The 24,300-nt window shown below is 44.1% G+C and overlaps 13 protein-coding genes across 13 annotated transcripts; 4 read left to right on the forward strand and 9 right to left on the reverse strand.

The window, feature by feature from the left end:
• Nucleotides 1-74: 74 nt before the first annotated feature.
• On the forward strand, nt 75-419 carry VTP01DRAFT_8750 (uncharacterized protein; the record flags this gene model as incomplete). Its single annotated transcript, XM_069387906.1, has 2 exons — nt 75-272; nt 345-419. The coding sequence occupies 2 exons, from the start codon at nt 75-77 to the stop codon at nt 417-419; spliced, it is 273 nt and encodes a 90-aa protein (XP_069241628.1).
• A 188-nt stretch (nt 420-607) lies between these two features.
• On the reverse strand, nt 608-3,494 carry VTP01DRAFT_8751 (uncharacterized protein; the record flags this gene model as incomplete). The annotated part of the gene is made up of 10 exons (XM_069387907.1): nt 608-688; nt 747-828; nt 888-1,642; nt 1,711-1,931; nt 1,998-2,283; nt 2,351-2,501; nt 2,560-2,999; nt 3,061-3,146; nt 3,214-3,309; nt 3,365-3,494. 10 exons carry the CDS (start codon nt 3,492-3,494, stop codon nt 608-610), a joined length of 2,328 nt encoding a protein of 775 aa, XP_069241629.1.
• Nucleotides 3,495-3,893: 399 nt separating this feature from the next.
• VTP01DRAFT_8752 (uncharacterized protein) lies at nt 3,894-4,940 on the reverse strand (the record flags this gene model as incomplete). The annotated part of the gene is made up of 3 exons (XM_069387908.1): nt 3,894-4,525; nt 4,590-4,760; nt 4,814-4,940. 3 exons carry the CDS (start codon nt 4,938-4,940, stop codon nt 3,894-3,896), a joined length of 930 nt encoding a protein of 309 aa, XP_069241630.1.
• A 103-nt stretch (nt 4,941-5,043) lies between these two features.
• VTP01DRAFT_8753 (uncharacterized protein) lies at nt 5,044-5,716 on the forward strand (the record flags this gene model as incomplete). Its single annotated transcript, XM_069387909.1, has 3 exons — nt 5,044-5,177; nt 5,243-5,630; nt 5,693-5,716. 3 exons carry the CDS (start codon nt 5,044-5,046, stop codon nt 5,714-5,716), a joined length of 546 nt encoding a protein of 181 aa, XP_069241631.1.
• A 16-nt stretch (nt 5,717-5,732) lies between these two features.
• Nucleotides 5,733-6,885, reverse strand: VTP01DRAFT_8754 (uncharacterized protein; the record flags this gene model as incomplete). Its single annotated transcript, XM_069387910.1, has 7 exons — nt 5,733-5,917; nt 5,987-6,045; nt 6,116-6,212; nt 6,266-6,367; nt 6,433-6,492; nt 6,576-6,784; nt 6,857-6,885. 7 exons carry the CDS (start codon nt 6,883-6,885, stop codon nt 5,733-5,735), a joined length of 741 nt encoding a protein of 246 aa, XP_069241632.1.
• A 413-nt stretch (nt 6,886-7,298) lies between these two features.
• VTP01DRAFT_8755 (uncharacterized protein) lies at nt 7,299-7,563 on the reverse strand (the record flags this gene model as incomplete). Its single annotated transcript, XM_069387911.1, has 2 exons — nt 7,299-7,443; nt 7,502-7,563. The coding sequence occupies 2 exons, from the start codon at nt 7,561-7,563 to the stop codon at nt 7,299-7,301; spliced, it is 207 nt and encodes a 68-aa protein (XP_069241633.1).
• Nucleotides 7,564-7,780: 217 nt separating this feature from the next.
• VTP01DRAFT_8756 (uncharacterized protein) lies at nt 7,781-8,173 on the reverse strand (the record flags this gene model as incomplete). The annotated part of the gene is made up of 2 exons (XM_069387912.1): nt 7,781-8,005; nt 8,084-8,173. 2 exons carry the CDS (start codon nt 8,171-8,173, stop codon nt 7,781-7,783), a joined length of 315 nt encoding a protein of 104 aa, XP_069241634.1.
• Nucleotides 8,174-8,967: 794 nt separating this feature from the next.
• VTP01DRAFT_8757 (uncharacterized protein) lies at nt 8,968-9,923 on the reverse strand (the record flags this gene model as incomplete). Its single annotated transcript, XM_069387913.1, has 6 exons — nt 8,968-8,991; nt 9,057-9,115; nt 9,291-9,408; nt 9,461-9,602; nt 9,659-9,673; nt 9,811-9,923. The coding sequence occupies 6 exons, from the start codon at nt 9,921-9,923 to the stop codon at nt 8,968-8,970; spliced, it is 471 nt and encodes a 156-aa protein (XP_069241635.1).
• Nucleotides 9,924-10,786: 863 nt separating this feature from the next.
• VTP01DRAFT_8758 (uncharacterized protein) lies at nt 10,787-11,333 on the forward strand (the record flags this gene model as incomplete). The annotated part of the gene is made up of 2 exons (XM_069387914.1): nt 10,787-10,932; nt 10,988-11,333. The coding sequence occupies 2 exons, from the start codon at nt 10,787-10,789 to the stop codon at nt 11,331-11,333; spliced, it is 492 nt and encodes a 163-aa protein (XP_069241636.1).
• A 214-nt stretch (nt 11,334-11,547) lies between these two features.
• VTP01DRAFT_8759 (uncharacterized protein) lies at nt 11,548-14,616 on the reverse strand (the record flags this gene model as incomplete). The annotated part of the gene is made up of 2 exons (XM_069387915.1): nt 11,548-11,613; nt 11,695-14,616. 2 exons carry the CDS (start codon nt 14,614-14,616, stop codon nt 11,548-11,550), a joined length of 2,988 nt encoding a protein of 995 aa, XP_069241637.1.
• Nucleotides 14,617-15,832: 1,216 nt separating this feature from the next.
• On the forward strand, nt 15,833-17,315 carry VTP01DRAFT_8760 (uncharacterized protein; the record flags this gene model as incomplete). The annotated part of the gene is made up of 4 exons (XM_069387917.1): nt 15,833-16,075; nt 16,187-16,653; nt 16,711-16,922; nt 16,996-17,315. The coding sequence occupies 4 exons, from the start codon at nt 15,833-15,835 to the stop codon at nt 17,313-17,315; spliced, it is 1,242 nt and encodes a 413-aa protein (XP_069241638.1).
• A 301-nt stretch (nt 17,316-17,616) lies between these two features.
• On the reverse strand, nt 17,617-20,921 carry VTP01DRAFT_8761 (uncharacterized protein; the record flags this gene model as incomplete). Its single annotated transcript, XM_069387918.1, has 16 exons — nt 17,617-17,807; nt 17,866-18,199; nt 18,262-18,455; nt 18,514-18,623; nt 18,678-18,807; nt 18,865-19,066; nt 19,119-19,239; nt 19,292-19,509; nt 19,573-19,672; nt 19,731-19,807; nt 19,861-19,942; nt 20,006-20,060; nt 20,124-20,286; nt 20,352-20,403; nt 20,482-20,630; nt 20,733-20,921. 16 exons carry the CDS (start codon nt 20,919-20,921, stop codon nt 17,617-17,619), a joined length of 2,367 nt encoding a protein of 788 aa, XP_069241639.1.
• Nucleotides 20,922-21,189: 268 nt separating this feature from the next.
• Nucleotides 21,190-23,927, reverse strand: VTP01DRAFT_8762 (uncharacterized protein; the record flags this gene model as incomplete). The annotated part of the gene is made up of 15 exons (XM_069387919.1): nt 21,190-21,279; nt 21,335-21,592; nt 21,659-21,926; nt 21,983-22,097; nt 22,160-22,391; nt 22,448-22,610; nt 22,668-22,819; nt 22,876-23,016; nt 23,076-23,177; nt 23,252-23,295; nt 23,356-23,421; nt 23,491-23,575; nt 23,633-23,676; nt 23,754-23,850; nt 23,925-23,927. 15 exons carry the CDS (start codon nt 23,925-23,927, stop codon nt 21,190-21,192), a joined length of 1,860 nt encoding a protein of 619 aa, XP_069241640.1.
• Nucleotides 23,928-24,300: the final 373 nt, after the last annotated feature.

Consider the following 24,300-nt stretch of genomic DNA (forward strand, 5'->3'; position numbering starts at 1 on the left):
AAGCGACGGGATAAAATGGATCAATGGGATCAAAAGAGGTTTGGCTCCTCCTTCCATTGATATCCCGATGAGCTATGCCTAAAATTGGATCTTCGTTGACAGCACCGTATGCTTTAAATAGCTTTACTGCCCCATCCCAGCTTTCGGCAAAATTTGACGGCTCACCTGTAATTGGCTTTACCGATATTACATTTCGATCGTCCACTAAGAGCAGCTGGAATGCTATTCAACAAGTCTACATGTCATTGTTATTGTCGCATGATTATTCCAAAGTCAGTGCTGTACAACAGTTATTGCCGCATAAATAGATATAATACTAGAAATCCATATTGTGTTTCCAAAAGCTCTCGTTGCTGGTCAGTCCTCCACTTCAACGGCAGATGCTCTGGTATGGTTCGGCCAAAGAAAATCTCGTCTAGTGATCTACGTGCAACCTGAGAGTGGCGTGTTCCCAATTTTCGTGCCATATAATATGTGATTGATAATAGAAATTCGCTTATGAAACGAGTGTATCAGCAGAAAGTTGGATGTTTATCGTGGCGGCTCACAAAATCGACTGGTTGTATCCAAGGTCAATTATTTACAATCAAGAACAGGATATATAATTTTATGAGCTCTGTTCATCCGGTGCAGTATCTACATTATTTGAAGATGGGGAGTAATAAGGTGAAAGTATACGTTCCATTTCCTACGTACCCGTATTTAGATGTCAATGCAATGCAGATCATTAATACACGCGGTCTTACCTCGTGTTCGAGTGGGAGCGGTTCAGGACACCGCAGATAAGCACTTGAGACGATCTCTTGCAACATGGATTCCATCCATTTGCTATTGTATCAGTGAGTTATACTTCCCAATTGACGATATATATATGTACATGATCTTACTTTTCCTTCTGGGCATAGGGCCACAAGACAAATCGAAGGTACTCGACATCAATTTGGATCTGCTGGTAGTCTGGTGTCTGCATCCGTGCGAGACGGACAGTTTCGTAGAAAGTTTTTAGTAATATACGCAGCAGCGCGCTCGCGACGCCGGTAGGTGTGGGCTCCACCTGCCGATAAACGTCCACCCGCTCAGCAAACAGCTTGTCAATGTTGCTCATCATGTTCATGTTCATATCGATATCAAATCCGACTCTGGGAATGATGCCTAGACCTTGAGTATCTGAGGATGCAGTCGCCAGGCTGTGCGTGGAAGGTTCAGGTCGGGCATACAGTCCATCGTTGAAGCGATATTCAAAATCGGCGTCCAAAAGCTCGGGATATCTATCGGCAGGCGGCTGTCGATGGCATATAATCTCGACAAGATGTTCGATCTCTCCAAGCCGGCCAGCTGTAGTTTGCCATACAGATGACACTTGTGTTGGTTTTTCCCCAGATCCATTTGACGGTGCCTTCTTGATATAGTGGCGCTGAATTTTTTGCGATAGATCGTAGCCCTCTTCCATAACCTGTTCGTTCAACAGCCCCTGGCCCTTTTTTAGGAAATTGTCAACGGTGCTGGATTGGGTATCTTGGTTGTAAAAGTCTGGGTAATTCCTGTAAAGCCTTTCTATGCCTGTTTCTCCAAAATAGTAACAAAGTCGCGAGCCTAGAAAGAATGCTACTTGCCGGTTGCTTTGTTCCGAATCTTGCAAAGTCTGTCACATAGCAGGCAGAGTAAGTTTTGCGAACCTCTTCCAAACCCATAAGCTACACGGATACTTACAGATAAGATATTCAAAACATCCTGCCAAAAAGTATGCAAGCTTTCGCGCACCCTCGTAACAAACATCGTCCGGTACTCATGGGCCGGCTGCGCTTGTAAGCACTTATAAAGTGGGATCAAAAGCTTCTCTTCGATGTGCTGCAAAAGCGATGATTCTGCTTCTGCTATGGCATTACTTAAATCATCGGTCAATTTCAAACTTGCAAGTTCAAAGCTTTGAGCTGTTGCAAAAAGTTGTTCAATTTAGCTAGCCAACACGCTTTGGTCTGTGGATGACGAGTATTTACCTTTGATTTGAGCTACTGTACTCTGCATCGAAGATGTTATGAGCTGCGTTTCCCACTGTGCTCCGAGTGTATTCATTCTGGCGTCTATGTCAGTCATGGTCGATAGTGATCTGCCGTGACTAGATATGGCGTTTCGCAAAGCAGTGACCGTTTGCATGCGTTCAGTTTGGTTGCTTGCAGCGTCCTCAACGTTCGTGGTATCTTTGGCATCCAGCAATGTAGATGCTATTTTGAAGAATCGTTCTAGGTAAGGATTGACGACTTGGACGAGATCCGTCCGTGCAATCTATGCATGTATCGAGAATTATTTTGCGGGTCCTCGTGCACTATGCTTTGCATGATATGTTCCTCACCTCCATATTTGACACATCGGGGTCTTGCAGAAATAGATCCTTGAAACTGGCAACAAGTGTATCCAAACGGACAAGAACAATATCCTGGAGATCTTGCACTTTATTGATACTGTCCCAGTTGCCACTTTCGTTTTTAAGAATATCTTCTTGGCTACATAGAAATTTACTAAATGAGATGCACGGGCTAAAGATGCATTTTGAGGACTTACATTTTGAGAAATTTTTTCCAAACTTTGCGTCTGTCTTCATTCAATAAAAGTAAAAGTTTTGCAGACTCGGTCGCTGTATCCTTGCTGTCCATATTTTCCCATAGCTGTACTTTGATCTTTTCCGTTATAGCGATGCAGTCGCGTTCAATTCCTTTAAAGGCGGCCATATGTTGATAATGCTCTAACAGTCGCGTGGCACGTATGTAATATTTGACAGCTTGCACATACTGACGATCAGCGAGGCAATGATTGAGTCGATTCGGCAAGTCGAATATAAACTGCAGTCGTTTCAGCATGTTGTGAGCCGTTGTCAATCTTTTGATTTTCTCGCGGTTGGGGCCCAAAGCTTGTGATATTTCTGCGCACTGTTTCGAAATACTGCTCACATTTTCGTCAAGATGCTTCATTTCAGATTCCATGTCTTCCACATTTGATTTCATCTATTTGTTGAATATCAGTCAGGTGGTTTTTTTTTTTTCAAAGACACTGCTATATTCAAACCTTGCGTATCGTGTCGGTAGCACTGATAAACTTGTTGTAATTCTCATATACCAATGTCTTCATATCACCATCGATTTCTCTTATTTCTTCGGGGGCATGTGTCAGTTATCATCCTGCCTTTGCGACAAATACACGAAAATATGGTCCATTTACCTGCTACTAGCTCGTTATCTTTTGCCATTAGTCCGTTAAGAGACTTTTCTTTAAGAAGCCTTGCAAAGTACTTGTTTGGTTCAAAAGTGCTGCCATCTTTTTGCCCAAAGTCAGTTACGGGATCCGCGCAGAATCTCATGTCATCTCTCACCAATGTCGTAAGGTTGCCGTGTTTCTCCTGCATTTGAGGCAATGCCATAATACTTTCGTAAGTTGATATTTCGTTCTCTGTTGCGAGAAGGTTTGCGTTGGCTGGGTGGGCTCTGTTGCTCGTTGGCCATTACCCAGCGAGGAGATTGTGGAGTAATAATGGGAGGAACGCTTGTGACACTCTGCCAACCAAGCGAACTGTATCTCCGGCAAACTCAACTGCCAGTTGCAACGTACGAGTTATGTAATAATTCAGGAACACTGTCAGCGCGAATGACCACAAGACAGTATCGAAAAATTTCCAATCATCTTTAGCAAGCAATTCAATCACAAATAGCAAGGTGCAAAGCATGTAAGGCTGCTACTGTAGTAGCCATTCTAAAATACAGGCAACTTGTATCCAATGCCAACGTTGGATCATTCTATATTTAATGCAAACAACGATATTGCAAGCAGAACGACTTTATGTATTGATCCGTAGAACTGGGTGAAGCTATGCACAGCATTGAATATGATACACGGCCGTTCCGCTACGACTCTTCATTTGCAGGTTTTTCCAGTCTATCTTTCTCCACCAGTTGATCGATATCCGCGACAGTCCATTGCCATTCTTGGATCAGCTCCAGTGTTTCCGGGTCGCGTTTCGGCAACATCTTCCGCATAGGAGCAAAGTAAGGCGTTGCAAATTGCATACGCAGTTCTCTCCGTCCTTCATCTCGTAAGAGGATTTCTTCTCCTTTTCTAACCGTGTACACGACATCTGCGTCGATGTTTACATCGATTTTAACTTGGACTCCTTCTAGCCAGTTGCTGTAAATACGCGAATAGTAATCGGACATGGATTCATCTTTGCCGATTGTTGCTGGGGCTTTAATGTTGAGGGTAACGGCAAACCACTCCCATGTCTCGTAGAGGTCTGGATTTGTTAATGCTTGCGGGTTTCCAGCCAGCAGCCATACTTCAGAGTCGATAGCATCGTAGATTTGTGGTAGCTCAATGTCGACCTTTACGCCGTCCTCGAAAGCATCTGCTGCCGACCGTGTCAGCTTTTCTAGAAGCGACGCCTGGAATATCCTTTCAAGTTGCTGTCGTGTTTCCTCTTGGTGTGGATTACTCAAGTGCTGTGAGAGTATTGCCAATGCTCTGCGGGTAGCCATTGTTGCTGCAAAACGCTTGTGAATCTTACAGAGTCTCTGTTGGGACTCGATATTGTTCAGCGTTATTACCTCCTTTCAAGAAATTCTCTGGATATTCAGGTGGTCCTCCTGCAGCCACCCTGCCAAACTGAAAGGCCAGCTCTCGACTCATTTTTTGCTGGATCCATTTAGGCACGTACTCGAACGGCGTCTTCCAGGGATACTCGGGTATCCGTGGCGGGTCAGAGTGCAATCTCCACGCTACACTGGAGTGTCAGTGCCGAACAGTCATAATCTTACAATGGTCAACTCACGAAAATTGCGTATATTCTTCTTCTTCTCCTCGTTGCAGCATTGAGCTGTTATCGAAAAGTACCGAGAACAGCGCCACGTTTGCAGAGGTCTAAAGCAATTAGGGCGAAGTTTGACGTGTCGCAACATGTGGAGATTGCCATGAGTAACCCCGCCTCTTAACGTAAAGTGGCGGAGATCGTCAGCTTTGGAAAATTCACTTCCAGTTTTTACATTTTTTCATTCATTCACAATGCGTCAACTAAAGTACCACGAACAAAAGTTATTGAAAAAGGTCGACTTTTTGCAATGGAAGAAAGACGACAACATTCGGGAGATCAAGATCATTAGACGATACCATTTGCAACAAAGAGAAGATTATCAGAAGTAAATGTCGAGATCGATTTCTGTAGATTCTGTGACTAGACAACTGATTCGACGATCTATCACAGGTACAATAAGCTTGCAGGCAATATTAAGCAGTTAGCGAACCGGATCTCTCTGCTCGATCCTCGTGATCCATTCCGTGCACAGCAGGAGAAAGCGCTTTTGGACAAACTCTACAACATGGGCATTATCACATCTACCAGCAAATTCAGCGACTGCAGCAAAGTCACTGTATCAGCATTTTGTCGAAGGCGATTACCGATTGTTATGTGCAGACTGAAAATGGCCGAGACCGTCAAGGAGGCAGTAACATTTGTCGAACAAGGCCACGTCCGTGTTGGACCACAGACTGTCACAGACCCGGCATTTCTAGTCACCCGAACTATGGAAGACTTTGTAACCTGGGTTGATACCTCCAAGATCAAGAGAAAGATTATGAAATACAACGATAAGGTAAACTTGGATATGAGTATAAATACAATTTTATGTATTATTGACACAGAGAAAATTCCTAGTTGGACGATTTCGATCTTTTGTAACCGCCTCAACTCTGCATTACCCTACTGTATCCATATATGTTGAAAATAGCTCATCTCCATCATAAATATGCCGAGTAGCCATCAATACAACTATCCGACTGTAACTTGAAAAAGGATCTGTGCTGCTCCAATGTATATTCGGCAGATATTGTCGCAAATGTATGGGGAAATTGCTTGGCAAATCAACTTCCTGGTATTGAACTGCATAGAATTTTTTTTTCGAGTCATGTTCTTCTCTTGTTGGGAAAGTAAGTCTGGCAGAAAACTTACCATTTGGAGAAAATGCCCTGGTGCCATTGTTTACGATTTGTCCTATTGCGAGTGGATTTCTGTACGAAAGAGCAAGATCAGATCAGATCAGAAACGAGTTACTATTCGTTTGATATGCTGGTGACCGACCTAGGAGTCTCAGACATCCAGGTTGCGTCACTTGTCTGGATAGCACCAGGCCAATTTTCACGATAGTACAATGATCGGTATATTCTAGCCGACAACCCTATGACTTTGCTGTTAACTACGGCGTTTTACACTTTGTATAGTATACTGCACCTGTCGCCTTTCCGTCAATGAAGATTCCATCAATACATTTTAGGATATAGCTGTTTGCAATGCTGACCAGTAGAATAGGTTCTGACGGAAGGTACACAGTACCTTTAGCAAGAAAATTGAGCAGAAGTTTGATTATTTATTCGTTAACCTATCTGTCTTTTCCTTACCAGGATAAAAGCTTACAACTTGACCTGGTTTGCATCGCCCGTTCAGAAAGACACCGTGTCCTATTGTCACACGTGTCAGTCAGTCAGTCAGTCATGAATAAAGTCTTTTTTTCAAAGCAACATCATCAAGAAAGATACAGAACCTGCATGTTCGATTGAAGAAGGACCCTTTCGCAAAGAAAATCCGAGCTTTTCTTCAAGGCTTTTAGAGATCGCTATATTGTCTTGCGCTGCATGCACAGCTTCCAGAACATGGCGTACGGAATCTACAAGATCTTGCTTCTCGAGTTGAATGGTTGGCGTTACTGCCTCAGCCGGTCGTAACAAAAGCTTCAGTGTCTGTAACGGGTATCTTGATGCCAGCAGCAACAGAAGCTTAGGGTAGCTATTGTTTATTGCATATTGCTTTCAAAGCGTAACTTACAGACGATGCAAAAAGTTGCGAATGATCATCGGGATACTACAGGATTTTATCAGACATCCTATTGCTTGAGGATGTTGGGATTTCGCATCGCGATAAATAAACTGACGTATGCTGGAAAGTAACCCGTTAATGCATCTTTGCATTCATTTCACAGCCATCTTATCGTAGAGCTAAAACGAAACGGGAAGTTGACAGTGACCAACGTATCAAAGACAGGTCAACTTAAACAAGATATTTGGCGACATACAACATACGTGAGTCAATGAGATGATACGATACAGGCATATTAAACCAAGCAATACAGCCGTAGCAGTAATCTTCCGTGTAGATTTGAAATTCGGATTATATGAAGAAATGTATTTGAGTATATATATATATATAGTAGAAGCCGTGGGAATGTTAGCGTGTAAAGTTATCAGGGATCTCTGAGATCCTGCTTCGCTTATCCCTTGACGGAGGAAACCAGGTGCGTCGGCAATGGCGGTGTCCGTTTGCTACCTCCACTTTGTTGATTTGCTTGTACTGAGTTTCCGAAAATAATGTCGCGTCTTGCAGCATTTGGCGGACTTGCAAAGCTAAGCATGACGCTAATAAACGATATTAGTTGTCGCGTTGCGAGAGTTTGATATTGACGCATTCACAAACCCGTCTAACAATGTGACAAAGCCATGCGCAGCCCCGCCAAGTGCATCCAAGCCGCGGTGCATAGTTCAGATGGTGAGCACTAAGAACATATTATAGGAAAAGAATGACACTTACTGAATACCGGGTGTAAGGCCCTATCCACTTGACTCGTGGATCCCTTTTTGCTTTTTTGGGCGTAACCGTTCGGATCGCCTTAGCGCAGGAGCTCTGGACGATTCTGGCCTTTCTTGTGTTCCTCTCTTTTGACCCGCAGGAGTTTGTTCAGGAGACCGGAATGGTTCAACCGTCGTCTCCATTTCTCTGGATGGTCTTTGACGTCTCGATGGCCGGATCAACCAGCGGGTGGCGTTGCTGGAACCGTAGCACATATCGTGTAATAGGGGCCAGATAGTCTGCAGCGTTACCATCGCGAGGGAACACATGATTGCAAGACGGATAACTAACTATCCTGAACACCTCTTCAAAGACCATCGTCCGGTCGAGCCGTGTCTTGTACTGGTACCACTGCAGAAAATCGACTCGTTGCTCCCGACCTCACTTGGTGCAATAGTAGTACATTCTTGAGGAGAAATACTCATCAACTCTTGTAGCTATATCGGCTTCTATGCTATCGCGGCCACGGTTACGTTGCTTGATTTTCCGGTACAGAGCATTGGCCAACTTGTGATCCATCGGTGCAAGAGCTCGCTTTCTCGGTCTCCTGCCCATTCCGTCCAGGCCGAAACCATAGACAAGAGGCGGTTGGTACGCTGAATGATTTGTTCGGGCGCATTTGTTGACTCATAGCAAAGATGCTGTTGGCTTGATTCATGATGAGATATCAAGCCTTGTTAAGACATGACCTTTGCAATATCGCATTGTCCCATATTCGGCGGCGTACGGATCGATTGTCGTAGAATTCCATAGACGAAGATCATTGTCGTTTGCCTTGAGTTGCCGAAGATACAGCTGATATTTGGCATAAGTAATGCGCGGTGACCCTTCGCTTAAAGTAGACTCGATATCATTAATGTTGTTAGCGGCCTTTTGCCTCGCAATTTGCGTGGTCCGACTCTCTTTTCTTTCCCCTTTTGATGCAGTCAGTGACTAGCACAAATCGACTTTAAAGCTGAAGGGCATGGAACTCGCCTACACTTTCTTCCTTGTATGCAAATCGTCAAATTTCTCTCAGACAGTACTGAAAATGAGAGTCTTACCACTTGCAGCAAAGTTTGCTGTGCCTGAAAAGCTTCTCCACGAGGGGACCCTATTCTTTGACTATATCTGCTTCGGTTATATCGGGGTGATCTTCTCGGAAAAGATGGTCATGGAATTCCAGTGTTTCCAGACTATTGAAATCGCTAAGTATCGAGCATACTCTGCGACAACTGTTCGTTGTTATCTTATACGTGATAGTACATGGCAAAGACATCATTTTTGGTATTGCTATGGCTTTTCTTTCTGCCTTGCTGGCTTCTTATGCGGGCTCATCCCAAATCTCGCTTTGCCGTCTGTCAGAATATCAACGTTTGGTTAGCAACTGAAGCTTGACAAGAGCCTTCACTGTCAATACTACCTTCTCAATGGAGTCTACTTTTGCGTGGATACCTTTGAACATGTCAATTTCCTCAAAAACTGCAGGGAACTTATTGCACAGAATTCACCAGTCTTCAGGGTGGAAAAGAGACATTTGGGCAGCGGGAGTTCTCTCCTCCGCGAGATCGAGGATGGAATTTAAGCCGAGCTTATTCAGCATACATTATTTCTGTTATTACAAGCACCCCAATCTGTCAATCATACGTTTTGATACACTGATCGATGTGCTCCAGGCCGTGATAGTTTTTCATCTTCTTTACTGCGCTCTGCTTGATCAAAGTCGCAGCAGTCAAGTTCGAATGCTCCAAGTTTATTCCGTCGGATTCTCTTATCTAGAAGAGTATTAGCCACTTTATTTACAGATACGAAACGTGCGATATTTACTTCCGTGAAGTTTGTTTCTTCAGGCTGCTGTCGCTTTTTGCCCCGGCTGCGCAGTCGCGCCGTGTACTCGTTGGTAACCGCATTTGAATAGGCTTTAACGCCTTCTTTAAGGTCGGTTTCTAACTGCTTGTCAAGGCCGCCCCTATTTTATCATCGATTAGCTTAAGTAGCTGACTAGCAATCTGTCTGAATGCTTACATTGTCTTGGAAACGCTATATTATGCGGCAATCACCAAAGATGTCTTACAGAGATTTCCTTCGGTCACAACCTATACTCCCGAAGGTTGTCTCGAACAATTCAATGTCTAATTTGGTGAATTGCTGATTTGAAAACCATGAAGAGCTGAAACAAGCTGCGCAGGTTATTGCGCGTTGGGATGGCTATGCTGTTACGACGAAGTTCAGCAGCGTCCGTCACTTGTATCTGCAGTGTCGTTGTGGAGGAATTTTCTGCAACAACCATAATCTGACCGCTGCCACCGTCAAGGTCAAGCGCGATTTGTTGTTACGCTAGATCATTTGGGATTGGATGTTGTGTCCGAAGGAAATACCCTAATTGTCGTGTTTCTTGAGCTGCTTTCAAAAGTACGATTTTAGAACCGTGACATGGGTGTGAACACACTCTTGCATTTCAGCGAGAAAAAGGATCAAGAAAGATAAGAATCAACAAACAGCTAAATATACAATATACGCCTTAACCAACAAAGGGATGTTGCTTTCATTGTTATTACCGCATAAATCAGTTCCATTCGCTTCTGGAAAAGCATAATATAATCCCAGATCTGTTGAAAAGCTCATATATACAATATTTGGTCGATAAAAGATAGGTAACAAGAAGGTACATTAGGCTCCTTAGTTAGCCTTCTCTTTGCTTCTTTTCTGCTTCTCTGAATACAGCAGTGCGATTATCATTGTTTCAGGCGAAGGTGAATTTAATTTTAGCTATAAAGCAGGTTTACGGGCAACACGATGGCTCAAGGGCATCACATTTATAAACAAGAATGGTTGTTGTACTTGGAAGGCTACACGACAGAATAGAAATCAATCTGGCAAGTATCGTGTCCTGAATGAATATGATAAATGGAGTTCGGGTGTCCCTACCAATTATTTAAAATATCTAGACATTTTTAGTTTAAATCCTTCATCAAACAATAGATATATTTATGTGTCTCCTATACAAGATAGGCAATTAAGAAAAGATCAATCCTTGAAGCTCCAATACCCTATATATTGAGACCAGTATCTCATTTGGTCGCATAAGGAAGGCGTGGCGACAAAGATTGTCAATCGAATGAAAATTGTGTACCTGAGTTTTCGTTATTCAGCATGGCAACGGCAACGACCACTGCGAAATATAGCAATCCGCTAATCTTTCAGGCAGACACGGAAGAAACCAAAAAGCAGTGCATTGATGTTCGAATCAAAGTGTTTGTCGATGAGCAAGGATATCCGCTGGAGACCGAGACTGAAGAGTAATAACGTTGACTTTGGATCGAGCAGGCAATGATCCCACTAACAGCCTCACAGTAGCTACGATCCCGAGTGTTGGCACTGGCTGGCAACCTGCAAACAGGCAGACGGTACAAGAGTGCCTGTAGGTACAGTCAGACTCTACCCGTACGCAGAAGGCATCGGTAAACTCGGCAGACTTGCTGTCCTGTCGGATGCCAGAGGCTTGAAGTTGGGCAAGAAGCTTGTGGAGGTCACAGTGGACTACTGCAAAGCACGCGGCATGAATGCCATCATGTTAGAAGCACAAATCGATAAACGAGGATTTTACGAGAGACTCGGATTTGTTGTTGAAAAGGGTGACGAGGAGCCGTACCCTGTAGACGGAACTCCTCATCTCAAAATGTGGAGACGGTCGCTGTAAAAGCAGGAAAAGAAAAAAGATCTACTGAAATTGTAATAATTACTATTAGACAGCAAAATGCCTGTGTACTTTTATATAGAACATTGTATGGAACGTTTGCGACATGAGAATTAGAATACAAATGCGTAAAATGGGAAAACATGATTGAGGAACCAAGCGTTTGGTAAGAACAAGGAACTATGAATCAGAAATAAAAAGAGGAAACGGCAAAATTTTACAAGAGAGCCATTCGACATGCTTCTGACAAGTGGTCGTTTGCACCACAGTAGCGACAAGCATCCTGTAATATTTGAAGCATTAGAAAAACAATCCTTCGTTCCTGACATCCAGTCTTCGCCTGGGTTCCTGTTCATATACTTGCCTTGCATTCTGTACTGGCGTGACCAACCTCTCCGCAATTACCGCAACGTACTCGCACGCCTTTATGCCATAACCTTTGTCGTGGAGAATGAGTTGACTGAACTTCTTGCCGATAATTCGCAAACAAGTCTTGGTTCCCAAAACCGGCCATGGCACCAAACCCTGTCCGCGATGATTGTTCGAATGATCCGCCTTCCTTTAGCATCTGTATTTGCGCCTCCAAGGATACAATGTATCGGCGGGCTTGCTCCAAATCATTCTTTCGGCGAGCCTCGAAGAACTGTACAAGTTGCTCTTCACGCTCTCGCATAGTAGCTGACATTTCAAATTGTTTCCGCGATATCTCGAGCTGCATGGCATTCATCGCCTGGATAAGTCGGTTGTTCTCTTGTGCCAGTTTTTGGATAGTGGTAAGTAATCCTTCGTGGCTCATATCGCGCACTTGTTCAGGTATCACAAAGGCAGGAGGAGGTTGTGTGCTTTCAAATGTTGGACCGGGTTGTTTGTTTCGGAGGCTGGTCCACAGCGGATTACGTGCTAGACTGTCACCTAGAGTGTTTGATGAATGTAGCGATCTGGGAGTTTCTTGTCCGATAAATGGACCCCAGTTTGTTGATGCAGGCGAATTAATAGGTAAGGTTGAGGATTGATTAAGTGAAATTGGATTCCATTTGTCGTTGATTTTAGTGGTCTGAGGAGTATTCCAGCGGTCTGCAGGTGAAATATCGCATATTTGATTAATTTGCTTTGTTGGGGTATTCGATCTGCTTTTCTCTGTATCTGGCTCATTAACTGCAAGGCGCTCGTCGTCTGCTGCATCCTCTTTATCAGCATGCGCCGAGAAGTCGCTCTTATCTTGATCATCCTGCGTTGACGCATGACCGTGATCTCGCAGAGGAGTATCCAAGTGCTTTTCATATTGCAAACTTTCTCTAGTTTCTTGACTTTTTTCTTCTGTTGTGACTTCGTTCCCTGTTACTTCGCCTTGATCATTATCTATCCGTGTTGCATCATCAGCTGCTGCCTCAATATCTTTTCCATCCAATTCCAGGGGCGTCGGCTCCGGCGGCGAAGCTTCCGCATTGACATCGATGCTTTGATCTTTATCTTCAGCTTCTAACTTTGGAGACGGCGAATTCGATGGTACCTGACTGCCGTTGTTGGCCGATCCAGTTGTTATGTCAGCTGCGTTGTTGTTCTTTTTCTTCTTTCTTTTCGCTTTCTTTTTCTTCCCGGACGTTCGTTCAGGTGTTTCATCAGCTATAGACTTGAGAAGCGAGTTTTGTCGTTTTAGTGCTAGATTTTCTCCTTGGATACGCATGCCCTCCCTCAGAAACAGCTTGCCGAGTACACCCGCCAACTCTCTCCGTCCTGTTTGCACGCCTTCCTCGAATTCGTTCAGAAGCGCTTGGCGTTGTCGAACAAGATCCTTGTGAGTCTCCAAAAAGTTCTTCACTTGCTTCTCGATCGTGACTGCCTCCATGATTTCACCTTCCTGCATTAAAGCCTCGATGCAGACTAGACAGAATTTGCAGAAAAGAGGTTCTGGGAAGATCCTTCCAGTTACGTCGTTTTTAAAGTAGTCCCGCATAGACTTGTATGCACTCTCTGCCTTCTTGACGCGTTTTTTAAAGTCTTTTTGACCGATCATTTCCAATCTTCCCGCAACTCCCGGTTTCGATTCAGTGTGAAGCATATGCAGCAAATGATCGATATCCTTTTCCAAACCGACCATTCGTTCGGCAAGTTCCGTCTCGACTTTCTTTATCGCTTGATCTACGTCTTCCGCTGGATATAGCATTTTCAACGATGCAGAGACTGCTTTGTAATTCTCGATGTGTCTGACGCTGCGTTCCTCGTGCGATGCCATTCGATCTGCCATTTCTTGTATCGTAGGTACCACTAGATCCCACAGCTTTTGGATCAATGCCTGGTGCGCATTGAGACGAGGAAGCGCGAAATCGTCTTTGAATGATCGTGCGTTTCGAACAAACTGCTGGAAAAAAGAATCAAAAACATTGTCAACCTGCTCAACCGTTGTGCTCTTCTTTTTCAAAGTCGGTAGATGCTCGGCGCAATATTCCTGGAAAGAGCGCAAATGTTGCCCGTCGACAAACTGATCCTGGGTATCTCTGGCTCGTTTGCCCATTAAGTCATTCCGCTCCTTTTCCACTTCTAGCAATCGATCCAAAAAGTGCGTCAAATGTCGCCACGAGCTATCGAGAGAACTTTCCAATTCTTTCAATGCCGCTTTGGATGCCTGTTCCAGCTTATCATTGTAAATGGCGCGCTCAATCTCCAGATCAGACGGGGATAGCGATTCAGGCTTAGTGTGTCCACACCTCGGTCGGGTATGCGATAAAAGAATATCTCCAGTGAGGTTCTTTAGCAAATGAAAACTGTCTGCAGGCAAACACAGCGCTTGTCGTTCAATTATGAGCGGGTCAAGTAGCTGAGCGGGCTCCTTTGGATCGTCAACAAGCGGGATCGCGTCAGGGTATGGGTTGAACTGAAGAGGTTCAAAGATCGGCGGTAGGGCTGACAAGCTGCTAGGTAGTGTCTGCCACAATGCACAGGCTGATATAATGTCTTCTGTCAACGAGACGTCATTGTTGTTGTAATCCCACTGCATGTCCAGCAACTTTTCAAATCTTTCTGACAGTCTCGGCGAGCGTTCTTTCTTCTTTGTAGGTGCTGTGGCATTGAGCAAGCTGATTTGATACTTTCCAGCCCATAGCTTGTCAGGAGTCTCAAGATTGACTTCCTCCTGCGTCTTGGCGCTCCATACAAAGTGTTTCTTGTAAACATACAATGCCCACTCTCGACAATAGAAGCACCGGGTCTCGCTGTCGCATGCTCTGAATCGATTAAGCTCTTTCGAAATGACGCTGTGCTCGACCCTTAGGACAACGATTGTCTCCATGTCATTTGAATAGTTATGCGTGGTTGGATATGACAGAAAAAATTGAAAAGCAATGATTGTCGGGTCGGAACGCAATCAAAATAAGCATTCATGTTTGGAATAAGTCTAGTACATGCTCATACACCATCCTCTAACACACCGCCTTTGACAATAACCTGGAGATCCTCATTTGCAGTAAGAAAATAAAGATTCAATCCAAGCTATCGAGTATATTTGGTATCTCTCATGCATACATATAAACATTAAATCAAGCAACGACGATGAGCGCCCCTGAAACTAGCAAGTAGCGACAAGGAAGAACTTTCTATCGGGCAATTCATTATCGTCAGATGAGCAAGGAACACTGTACATGTAGGCACGGAAGATGACGGAGGATGCAATGCTCAGCGAGGGGTGCTGCGACCAGATCAAGGGCGAAGACCAAGATGAATTGTTTCATGCGAGCCTGTCAACAATCAACCGGAAAAACAAGGAGCATCCAGAATTCAACTGACGCACGTGGCTGCGCCTCCGTAAAAGAAAATAGCATACTCTGTGTACCGGGTTACAAGAACTTGTACGCCACTGCTGTTGACGTGTTGGAGATCTACGTGCCCTCTACTACCAAAATTCGTCGCATCGTCTGGAACTTGTCTCGATTACAGGCTTTTATGATAGATAAAATTTAGGTTCTACGTTCAAATATAAACGGTCGCTTTTAGGACTAAATAGCAGCAGGTACATAGTTCTCCTAGCTCTTTGTAGACCGTCCGATATGGTGGACTATCGAATTGTAGCTTGCTAGCAACGTAAATGCTTGCGACGCAACCAGTGGAACGGAGTTCCTTGAAAAGTTTGTCATACCAATAATAATCATTGATCCTGAGCAAGGATAGACCTTTTTCCGAACATGGCAGATGCAAGTAAACGAATGCATCCAATAACTATTAATAATCAACAAGGTACAAGATAAATAAAGCGGTTTATTATCAAGATGCATTTAACTGTGGCAGCTGTGATTGCTTAATTTCGGGTATTCTCTCTCTCTATGTGTTTGTCTGAGATGACGATCTCTTGATTAAGGGGGGTATAAATTATGCAATGGGGAGAGAATCCATTGTTGCCGCCGGGCTGGACATTTTCCTCTTTTGCAATTCCTCGTGAAACGAGCCTTTTCTCGTTTTTTTAAAGCTGAACTCTGGGACTATGATGTTCCTTTCCGCAACCAAGGACATCGATGCATCAAGCTGTCTCTGCTGTACATTATGAGCTTGATGGAAAAAGCAACTTGGCAGGACGGTTCAAGTCGCAGCTGAAACAGCTCTTCAATGGCAGGAAGAATAAAAGCAAAAAGAATCTGGATAATATCCCCACAGCTATAGACTGGAAGCAATTGTCACCTTCGGCGCCGCCACTGCCGTCGTTGGAAAACCGACTATCGCAACTCTTTTCGAAAAGACCAAATCATGGCACTCTGGAGGTACACATCCTGCATATCGGTGCAACTTATGGTTGCCCTTTCCTTGTTTTCCATGCTTGATCTTTTGGTTTCTTATTCTAACAGTCGCATCCCCATTTATCCTTTTCTTAGCCATACCCTTTCAGTCTGTCACCTTTGCAACAAAGTACCGACGTGGACAACGCAGCAGACATCCATCGGTATTTGCACACGATACCTGAAGAAGCCGCGGATATGATCGAATCGTCTGGTTTGACCTCGTCTCTTCCAAAGACAAGCAGCGAAGGAGTAGCACGCTACAGTATAGGATCGTCTGGAAGTCGAACACGTCCATCGATGTCGTCTTTGCGCTCCAGTACATCGAGTCATCTGTCGCCAGCATCATGGATTATACAAGAGCAAGAATACAAGTTCACGGACGAGCAGGAGTGCAAGATCAAGTTTGCAGCGCTGGTGCAAGCTGCTCATGCAAACCACCTGGAGCATCGAGACGATAGCTGCTCTGTTGCCCATACACAAATTGTTTTTGATGCACAGGACAATGTCCGTATCGTCCGTATCACTCAGCAGGGCCAAATGAGTGATTGCTTGCGTTTCTTGTAAGTTCGTCACATATCGCGATAATATTAGGCTAGTTTCTTAGTTCAAGTAAATAGCGGGGACCAAACGGTCGAAAGTCTGCAGTATCTCCCTCCCGAGGCAGTGTTAACTAGCTCCTACAACCATCAGCTGGCCGACGTATGGATCTTGGGCGTAACTCTGTACCGGATGCTAACCGGCCAGTTCCCTTTCACGGCTCCGGACGACCGCAAACTTTTTGGGAAGATGATGCACGGCGACTTTAGCATACCGACACAGCTCTCCGAAGGTATGAGCTGCATATGCAGGACCATGATGTCTGAAGCATAATGGCCTGATTTTTCTTCTTCTGTCCCTTTTAGATGCTAGAGATATGCTAAGGCGCATGCTCGCTCCTGCAAATACCCGTGCTTCGCTAGATCTCGTCTTATTCCATCCATGGCTCAAACCCTATTGCATACCAAGGCAGTCTCCTCCAACACCGATAGTTAGTTCCAACCCAAAAGTAGATACAAAACTCCATCATCATCGTCATCATCATCACCATGAACAACATCGACGCAAAACGCTCAAGCACGTCATTGCAAAAGCTGCAGTGTTTATTCTTCGCGGACCATATCCACCTCCAAAGCGGCCGTACCGCCAGCTTGGACGGTACCAAGCTACGGTCGTAGCCATTTGAATGATAGTAATGCTAGGACTTCATCCATTACGTACATATTTAACTTAAAAATGCATGTCTGTAAATACTACTAAAATACTGTAAAGATATCAAGTGTTCCTGACGCATGCATGAGATGATTCTGCATAGAAGCATGCCTTGCCTCATGGAGCTACATTGTGACACCTGTGACCCTACTTTCAGAAGAAATGACATGCTTTTGCGGCGTAGATATGCTAACCACACAGCACACCCGTTTCAAAGGGAAATGATTGTTTGATATGAAACGCATATGCAGAAACGGAAAACAAAGTTGTTCTATTTACACGCAATTAATGGTTCCTATGCTGGTATTGAAATGGATGGATCGCAAATCATTAATGATGGTTTTCAGCGTTTCCCAAAAAGCATCGCTTTCGCCTTGCGCATTGTATATCTCCTCGAGGTCAGTCATTCTGCTTGAAAGCATCTTGATTCCTTTATAGAATTGGGTATCATTTTCGGATGTCAGATCTGTAAAGTATATCCTATAAGTATATTCCATGTCATTGATGTGTAGTATATTACAAACCTGACGGATGTTCACTGTTGACTAGTAAATCCTGCAATCGCGATAAGACGGTGCATTCTACCATGAGCACCGCTGTGGAGCTTTCGCTCTGTATGGTCAAAGACATGTAATCAGCCTGAGAGGATAATGTCAAGACGATAGGATACTGGGGATACGAAGCGAGTGTAAAGTAAGCTCTATCAGGCGTGTCTAGAATTTGTTGTAATTCTTTCGTGGTGTGCCCTTCTTTTAACAGACAAAGCATAATACCCTCTATGCTTTGGGCAGGCGACACACGAAACTTGATTTGTGCCTGTCGAAACGCTCCCAAGTGATCATTCAACCGTTGTTTATCCTAGAAAAAGAAAAATATCGATGAATACATCGATATACAGCAAGATCGAGATAGCAGTGTACCTGGATGCGGCCGAGAAAGTAAAGCTCGCTGTTGTCACGCAGATTGGCTCTCTGATGCATATTTTCGAGATATTTCGTCGCTTCCGTCAGCCCATCTTTTTGAATGCGCTTCATGATGGACTCGCTGCATGGACGTATAAAATGTAAATGATCCAGGCACATTTCCGATACTTCAAAGATTACTGGTTCCTTTGCTTTAAATAGCTTCGAATCAATGGAAGTCGTTATAGTTCTTTTTATCCTTGTTCTCACCTTTTTCTAATCCATCGCCCGTAGATGTAAAGTCGAGCTGGCAGGACATGTGTATCGAAACATGGAGTGGCAATTGCAAATTCCTCATATCCAGTGGGATATCATACATCCTGAGATGCTACAATTAGCTGACTTTGGCATATAGAAGAGAAAAAATTACTTGCCAATTTTCTCCCTTCTCCAATCCTAAAAGCGGGACAATCAAGGTCTTGCCATAGACAGAATCTTGGCGGGCAGTCTCTAATGAAATATTCTCTTGCATGGAGGTACGACGGAAACCGATATCAATGTGAACTTCCAAATAATTGCGAGTTATAAAAAGCACACTGACGGCAACGTCTGGGATCGTACCTTGCCAATCACTCCAGTCCAATGGAACGCTAGTTTCGATAATTACGCGCAGTAAACAGTTTGCGTACTTTGTAAAGTGACGCATGGATGCCGGCACTATCATGGGTTGTACATCGCATCTAAAGTCTTTAGTTTTGTGTGCCTTGATGCGATGCAACAAATAAATGCATTTGTTGATACGTGCTAGACGTTCGTTTAACTCCTGTTGAAAGATATCAGCATTCTCGGAATCTTTCTTTGCAACCTTATTATACCTGTTCTTGCTCTGCCAGCCTGGCAAGTGCCAATTCTTGTGCTTCCAACTGCTTCAAAGCATCATCCACGGCTTTTCCCATCTGTTCCGTGTCGTTTGATATAGATATCCTATCTTGATTACTAGAGAGTTTGTCGTGAATATCAAGCTGACGATCAGATTGGATAGTTTTACCTTGTAGAAATATTCGCCTTGGTCAACGATGATTGATCACTCAAGAGATACAAGACAAGATTCCCTTCTTGATTTTGGACAATATGTATTCGATTGACGCTTTCAATATCAGCAATCTGTGTCAATTGGATGGATACATCCCGTGCTGTTTCGAGGTTCTGGATTTCCAAGTAATAAAGGTGTCCTTTATCCGTCAAGCTAGCAAGCAAACAATTATCCTACGCAGAATATCATGAGTCTTTATACTCATTTTTAATTGCAATGTGCAACATGATGTTTACATTCACTTTCTGCATAGCATTGATCGGTCCTGGAATATAAAATTCCTTGTAGACTAGCTTGCCATCTTTTGCTAGAAACACTTGAAGCGTTCCTTCGTTCCTGATATCAAAATGTTAGCAGTACATTTACATTTACAATTGGACATATAAACACTTGCCCTGTGACTACAAAAGCATCTAAATGATCATCTTTTTGACCCGATGACAAGAACACAGCTGCACATATAGTTTCTTCCTGGATTTTCTGGTAAATACAGCGAGCTTTACTTGGTATGATATTAGACTTACTGCCAACTCTGTGACTATGTCTGAAATCGTGTCAGAAGCACAGTAAAGAACTCCATTTTTCAGACCATATAGTATGCTTGGTCTTGAGCAATTTTCGAGGATAAGTAACAGCATTTTTAAACATGATTTACAGCAGCAAGCTTACGAGGTTGGTATCGATAAATGTCTCTTCAGCGCTTGATCAATGTATTGTCCTTCAACTATAGAATTGGCGAGTTTAAGTTACTTGAAGTTTATCCTAAGTAACGTGCAAAGAACCTTACCAGGAACCGACATTATGATCTCTCCGATAGAGAGCGGCGGTCCATGAGCAGTTATCTGTCTTACATCTTCCTTGGATGTTTCAACATTGAAAATAACTCTTTGATTGTCATTCATGAGACCGAGAAAGCCGGTGGGGAATGCTTCAATCCACAACAGGTTTTCCTTTAACGAATCGCAGATAATCCGTTAGCATAGTTGTTAGAGTCAGAATGGATACATAAACATACATCTTGATACAGTCGTTCACAGGTGTTATCCTCGAGACGAGCCCGCTTGATCCTGATATAGATTACACGTTTGTTTTTGTAAATACATCACAAAGCATCTTGCCAGCGAGCTATCAGATTGAACTCATACCCAGTCTGTTTCGCACATTGAACTTTAATAATATACACTGAACCATTCGACGTTCGGGCTAATATTGAACTGCAATAGTCGGCATATTCGTGATGAATAATGTTCGCTCTCAGTTGTTCAATTGGTGCATCAAGTTCCCAGCTAGCTTGCTTGCAGCGAAGAAATAAACAGAATAACGATGGTTGTCGTTACTTTACACAGCTCCAGACTGGCAATGAAATTATTTTCTCCTGTCCTCCTGTTCTATCTACCTGTTGACTCGAAGGAGCAGTTTCTCCTGTCAGATCTTGCCACATTGCAACGAGGGACCTTGCAGCATCTGCAACAAACAGTTTCGGAATGCCATGCTTGCATGTGGCTATCTCTGAGCATACAATCCTGTTTCCAGTGATACTAGCTAGCCGTTGCTGGTAGGATACATGAGGCCTGATCAATTGCATTCGCGATGCAAACGCGCAAGAGCACGCGTATCCATTTCCAATTCAAGCGCGGTCATTTGCCGTCGCGATTCCTTTTCACTCTCAGCAATCCTGTTCCATACGACTGATCAACTACTATCCATTTTCTTACGCTCGTCTCTTCCTCCCGTAGTCCTGGCATCACTTGGGAAAGTTTGATATGCAAGTAACCGAGTCAAAAAAGAAAATCGATATCCAAAAGGCACTTTGATCTCTGTACTATTTTTTGAGGGGTAACAAGAGCAACATTTTACACTTCAATGTCACGGAATCTAGACTCCATTTCCTTTTGCAATGCAGCGTACTTTTCGACGAGTGCAGCCTCACCGTCAGCAGGATCCTATATAATTGTATGAGTTACGGCGTTCGCAAAGTGTCCAGCGTTCCAAACTAACCTCAAACTTCATGGAGGACAGCTTGTACAAGATATCACCCATGGATTCTCGAAGTCTAGCCCAGGTGATTTGGTTGTTGCTGGCCTCGACAGCGTGGATGGCGTGGCTGTAGAAGCCAATCATGTTGCGAAGCATCCAGGTTGTCTTGTAGAAGGGGCAGTAACGGTCATAGTTACTGTAGCCGTTTTGCTGCAAGAAGTCATCCTTGATGATTTGAGCAATCTCCAGAGTGATCTTGTCAGTTTCATTGAGACCAGACTAGAAGGAATAGCGTGCATTGTTAGCAAATATAGACCATTCGATTTGGTCCACGCTATACATTACCTTGCCAACAAGCTGCACAATTTCAGACAAGTTCTCTTCCATTTGCAGAATTTCCCTGCATCGATCACGGAGGGAGATATACTCAGGGTCGGCGTTTTCATAGTAGGGTTCGAGCACCTTCATATACTTGGAGTAACTCAAGTTCCAGTTAACAGAGGGGAAGTGCTTGCGCTGAGCAAGCTTCTTATCGAGACCCCAGAAGACTTGGACGATACCGAGAGTAGCAGCAGTAACGGGATCAGAAAAGTCACCACCAGGTGGGGATACGCTAGAGACCACGTGAGTTTTTAATTGACTAGCACTGCAGATTGCAAAACTACTTACGCGCCAACGACGGTGACACTGCCTTCACGGGATGGGTTACCCAAACATGTGCTCTTACCAGCACGTTCGTAGAAGGAAGCAAGACGAGCACCCAAGTAGGCAGGGTAACCAGAATCTTTGGTTTCAAAATGTTTAAACTGTGAACATTCAAGGGGCAAGTCTGGATATTTGTTTTACCTGCAGGCATTTCCGCCAAACGACCGGAAATTTCACGAAGAGCCTCGGCCCATCGAGAGGTGGAGTCTGCCATCATGGCAACGTTCTTGCCCTGATCACGGAAGTATTCAGACAGGGTGATACCGGTGTAAATAGATGCTTCACGAGCAGCGACAGGCATGTTGGAAGTATTGGCAACCAAAGTGGTACGCTTCATGATAGATTCTTGACGACCGCCGACGTCGATTGAAAGCTAAAGGGTGAAATTATTTAGATTCTGCATGGTACAAAGCGCTGCACAGCATATACCTCAGGGAAATCCATCAATACTTCAGCCATCTCGTTACCACGTTCACCGCATCCGACGTAAATAATGATATCAGAGTTGGAGTACTTGGAAAGCGATTGAGAAATGACAGTCTTGCCACATCCGAAAGCACCAGGGATAGCAGTAGTACCACCCTGGACACATCTTGATTGTAGTGTCAATGACATATCGCGAAGTTCAGAAACAAGAAAATCAACTTACGGGAACAGAGAGTCCAGAACACGCTGGCCGGTCAAAAGAGGGTGGTTGGCAGTCAATTTTTCGGCTACAGGACGAGGTGATCGGACCGGCCACAGTTGCTTCATGGTATACTTTGTCGTTTCGCCTTCGAATTCAGCTTCAAGTACGGTATCCTGTATGCCAAAGATTAAAGAAAGTTCTTTGGTGTATCAAGGCTGTAGCCGCTTGCCTCGATAGTATATTGGCCCTTGGGCGCAATGTATGTGATAGTACCACGGGCTTTGGGTGGCAGCATGATGGAGTGGTTGGATAGGAGGGAGTTTTCAAAGACTTGACCGTAGATATCACCACCGGTGATGTGATCACCAACCTAGAAAGTATTGTGTTTAGGATACCATACCTACAATGTGATGCAGAGAGTCCATTTACCTTAAAGTTGACAGGTTCAAAGTCCCAGCTAATGCTCCTATCCAGCGCGGGAGTGGCAATACCGCGAGGGATGTAGATACTCTGCGATGCGTCTTGAATGGCCTGTTGTAGTATTCATCTTGTATCAGTACACGTCTTTGTAACTTTCGAATGTCATTTTTTGGAAAACAAAGCACCTTCAAGGGACGTTGAATACCATCGTAAATGTTAGACATGAGACCTGAAAGGATGTTGATGAGCGGCTACTCGAGGTGCGCAAGCGACCCGTTCAACGCTGTACCTGGACCCAACTCTACAGACAATGGTTTGCCAGAACGCAATACTGGGTCACCAACAGTGAGACCGCCTGCAAAAATACAGACAGACAAATGTAAGAGATGCGACTTTTTCACTTGTCAGACTATCTTCGACTTGCCAGTTTCTTCGTAAACTTGAATTGTGCACTTGTCCCCATCGATACGGATGACTTCGCCTACTAGTTCATCGTGACCGACACGCACCTAAATGCCAATACTTGTTCAAACTATGCTAACGGATTCCAGCTTCCGAAAACTTACCAGTTCATACATGGCAGAGCCACGCATGTTATCGGCGACAACGACTGTCAAAAAAAAGGACCAAGTCAGCGTGGCTGCCCTGGGAACACCACTGGTCTACTGCACATGATATGAAGCTTACCTGGACCCGAGACAGAGAAGATGGTACCGAAATCGGACTCGCGTTCGTGGTCCCGGATTCTCGGCAATTCGTGTCGTGCATTGTCAATAGCTCCAGCCTGTTGGTGATATATACCAAGGAACGGTATACTAAGTCTAATAGCTTTTTACTCTGTCTAGTCTTTGGCATTACCATTTTGTATGAAACACTCGAGTGTAAAGTAAAGCAAAAGAATGAGTGGTTTCGGCGGAAACACGAAAGGGGTCGTTCAAGAATGGCTCCGATTGATGACCGGCGGCGTCGCAGATAGTACAGCCAGATTTCGCCCTTGCATCTCGCGCAAGACTACTTGGCAACTGCTTCAGAATATCTCTACATACTCATATATTGTGGACGTATTTAATCATAAGAGAAAGCAATAGCCTCTCCTAGTAGATTCGTCAATGGCATCGTTGAAATTCAGGTACACACCAGTTAACATTGATACTTAATCATGGAAATAGTGTGATAATTGTAACAAGGATGGAGCTAGAGCCACGGAGATTCTCTAGGCTCTGATCTGACTAAA

The sequence above is a fragment of the Rhizomucor pusillus genome (assembly GCF_041956525.1).
Source record: "Rhizomucor pusillus strain CBS 183.67 unplaced genomic scaffold VTP01scaffold_5, whole genome shotgun sequence".
NCBI classification, from domain to species: Eukaryota; Fungi; Mucoromycota; class Mucoromycetes; order Mucorales; family Lichtheimiaceae; genus Rhizomucor; species Rhizomucor pusillus.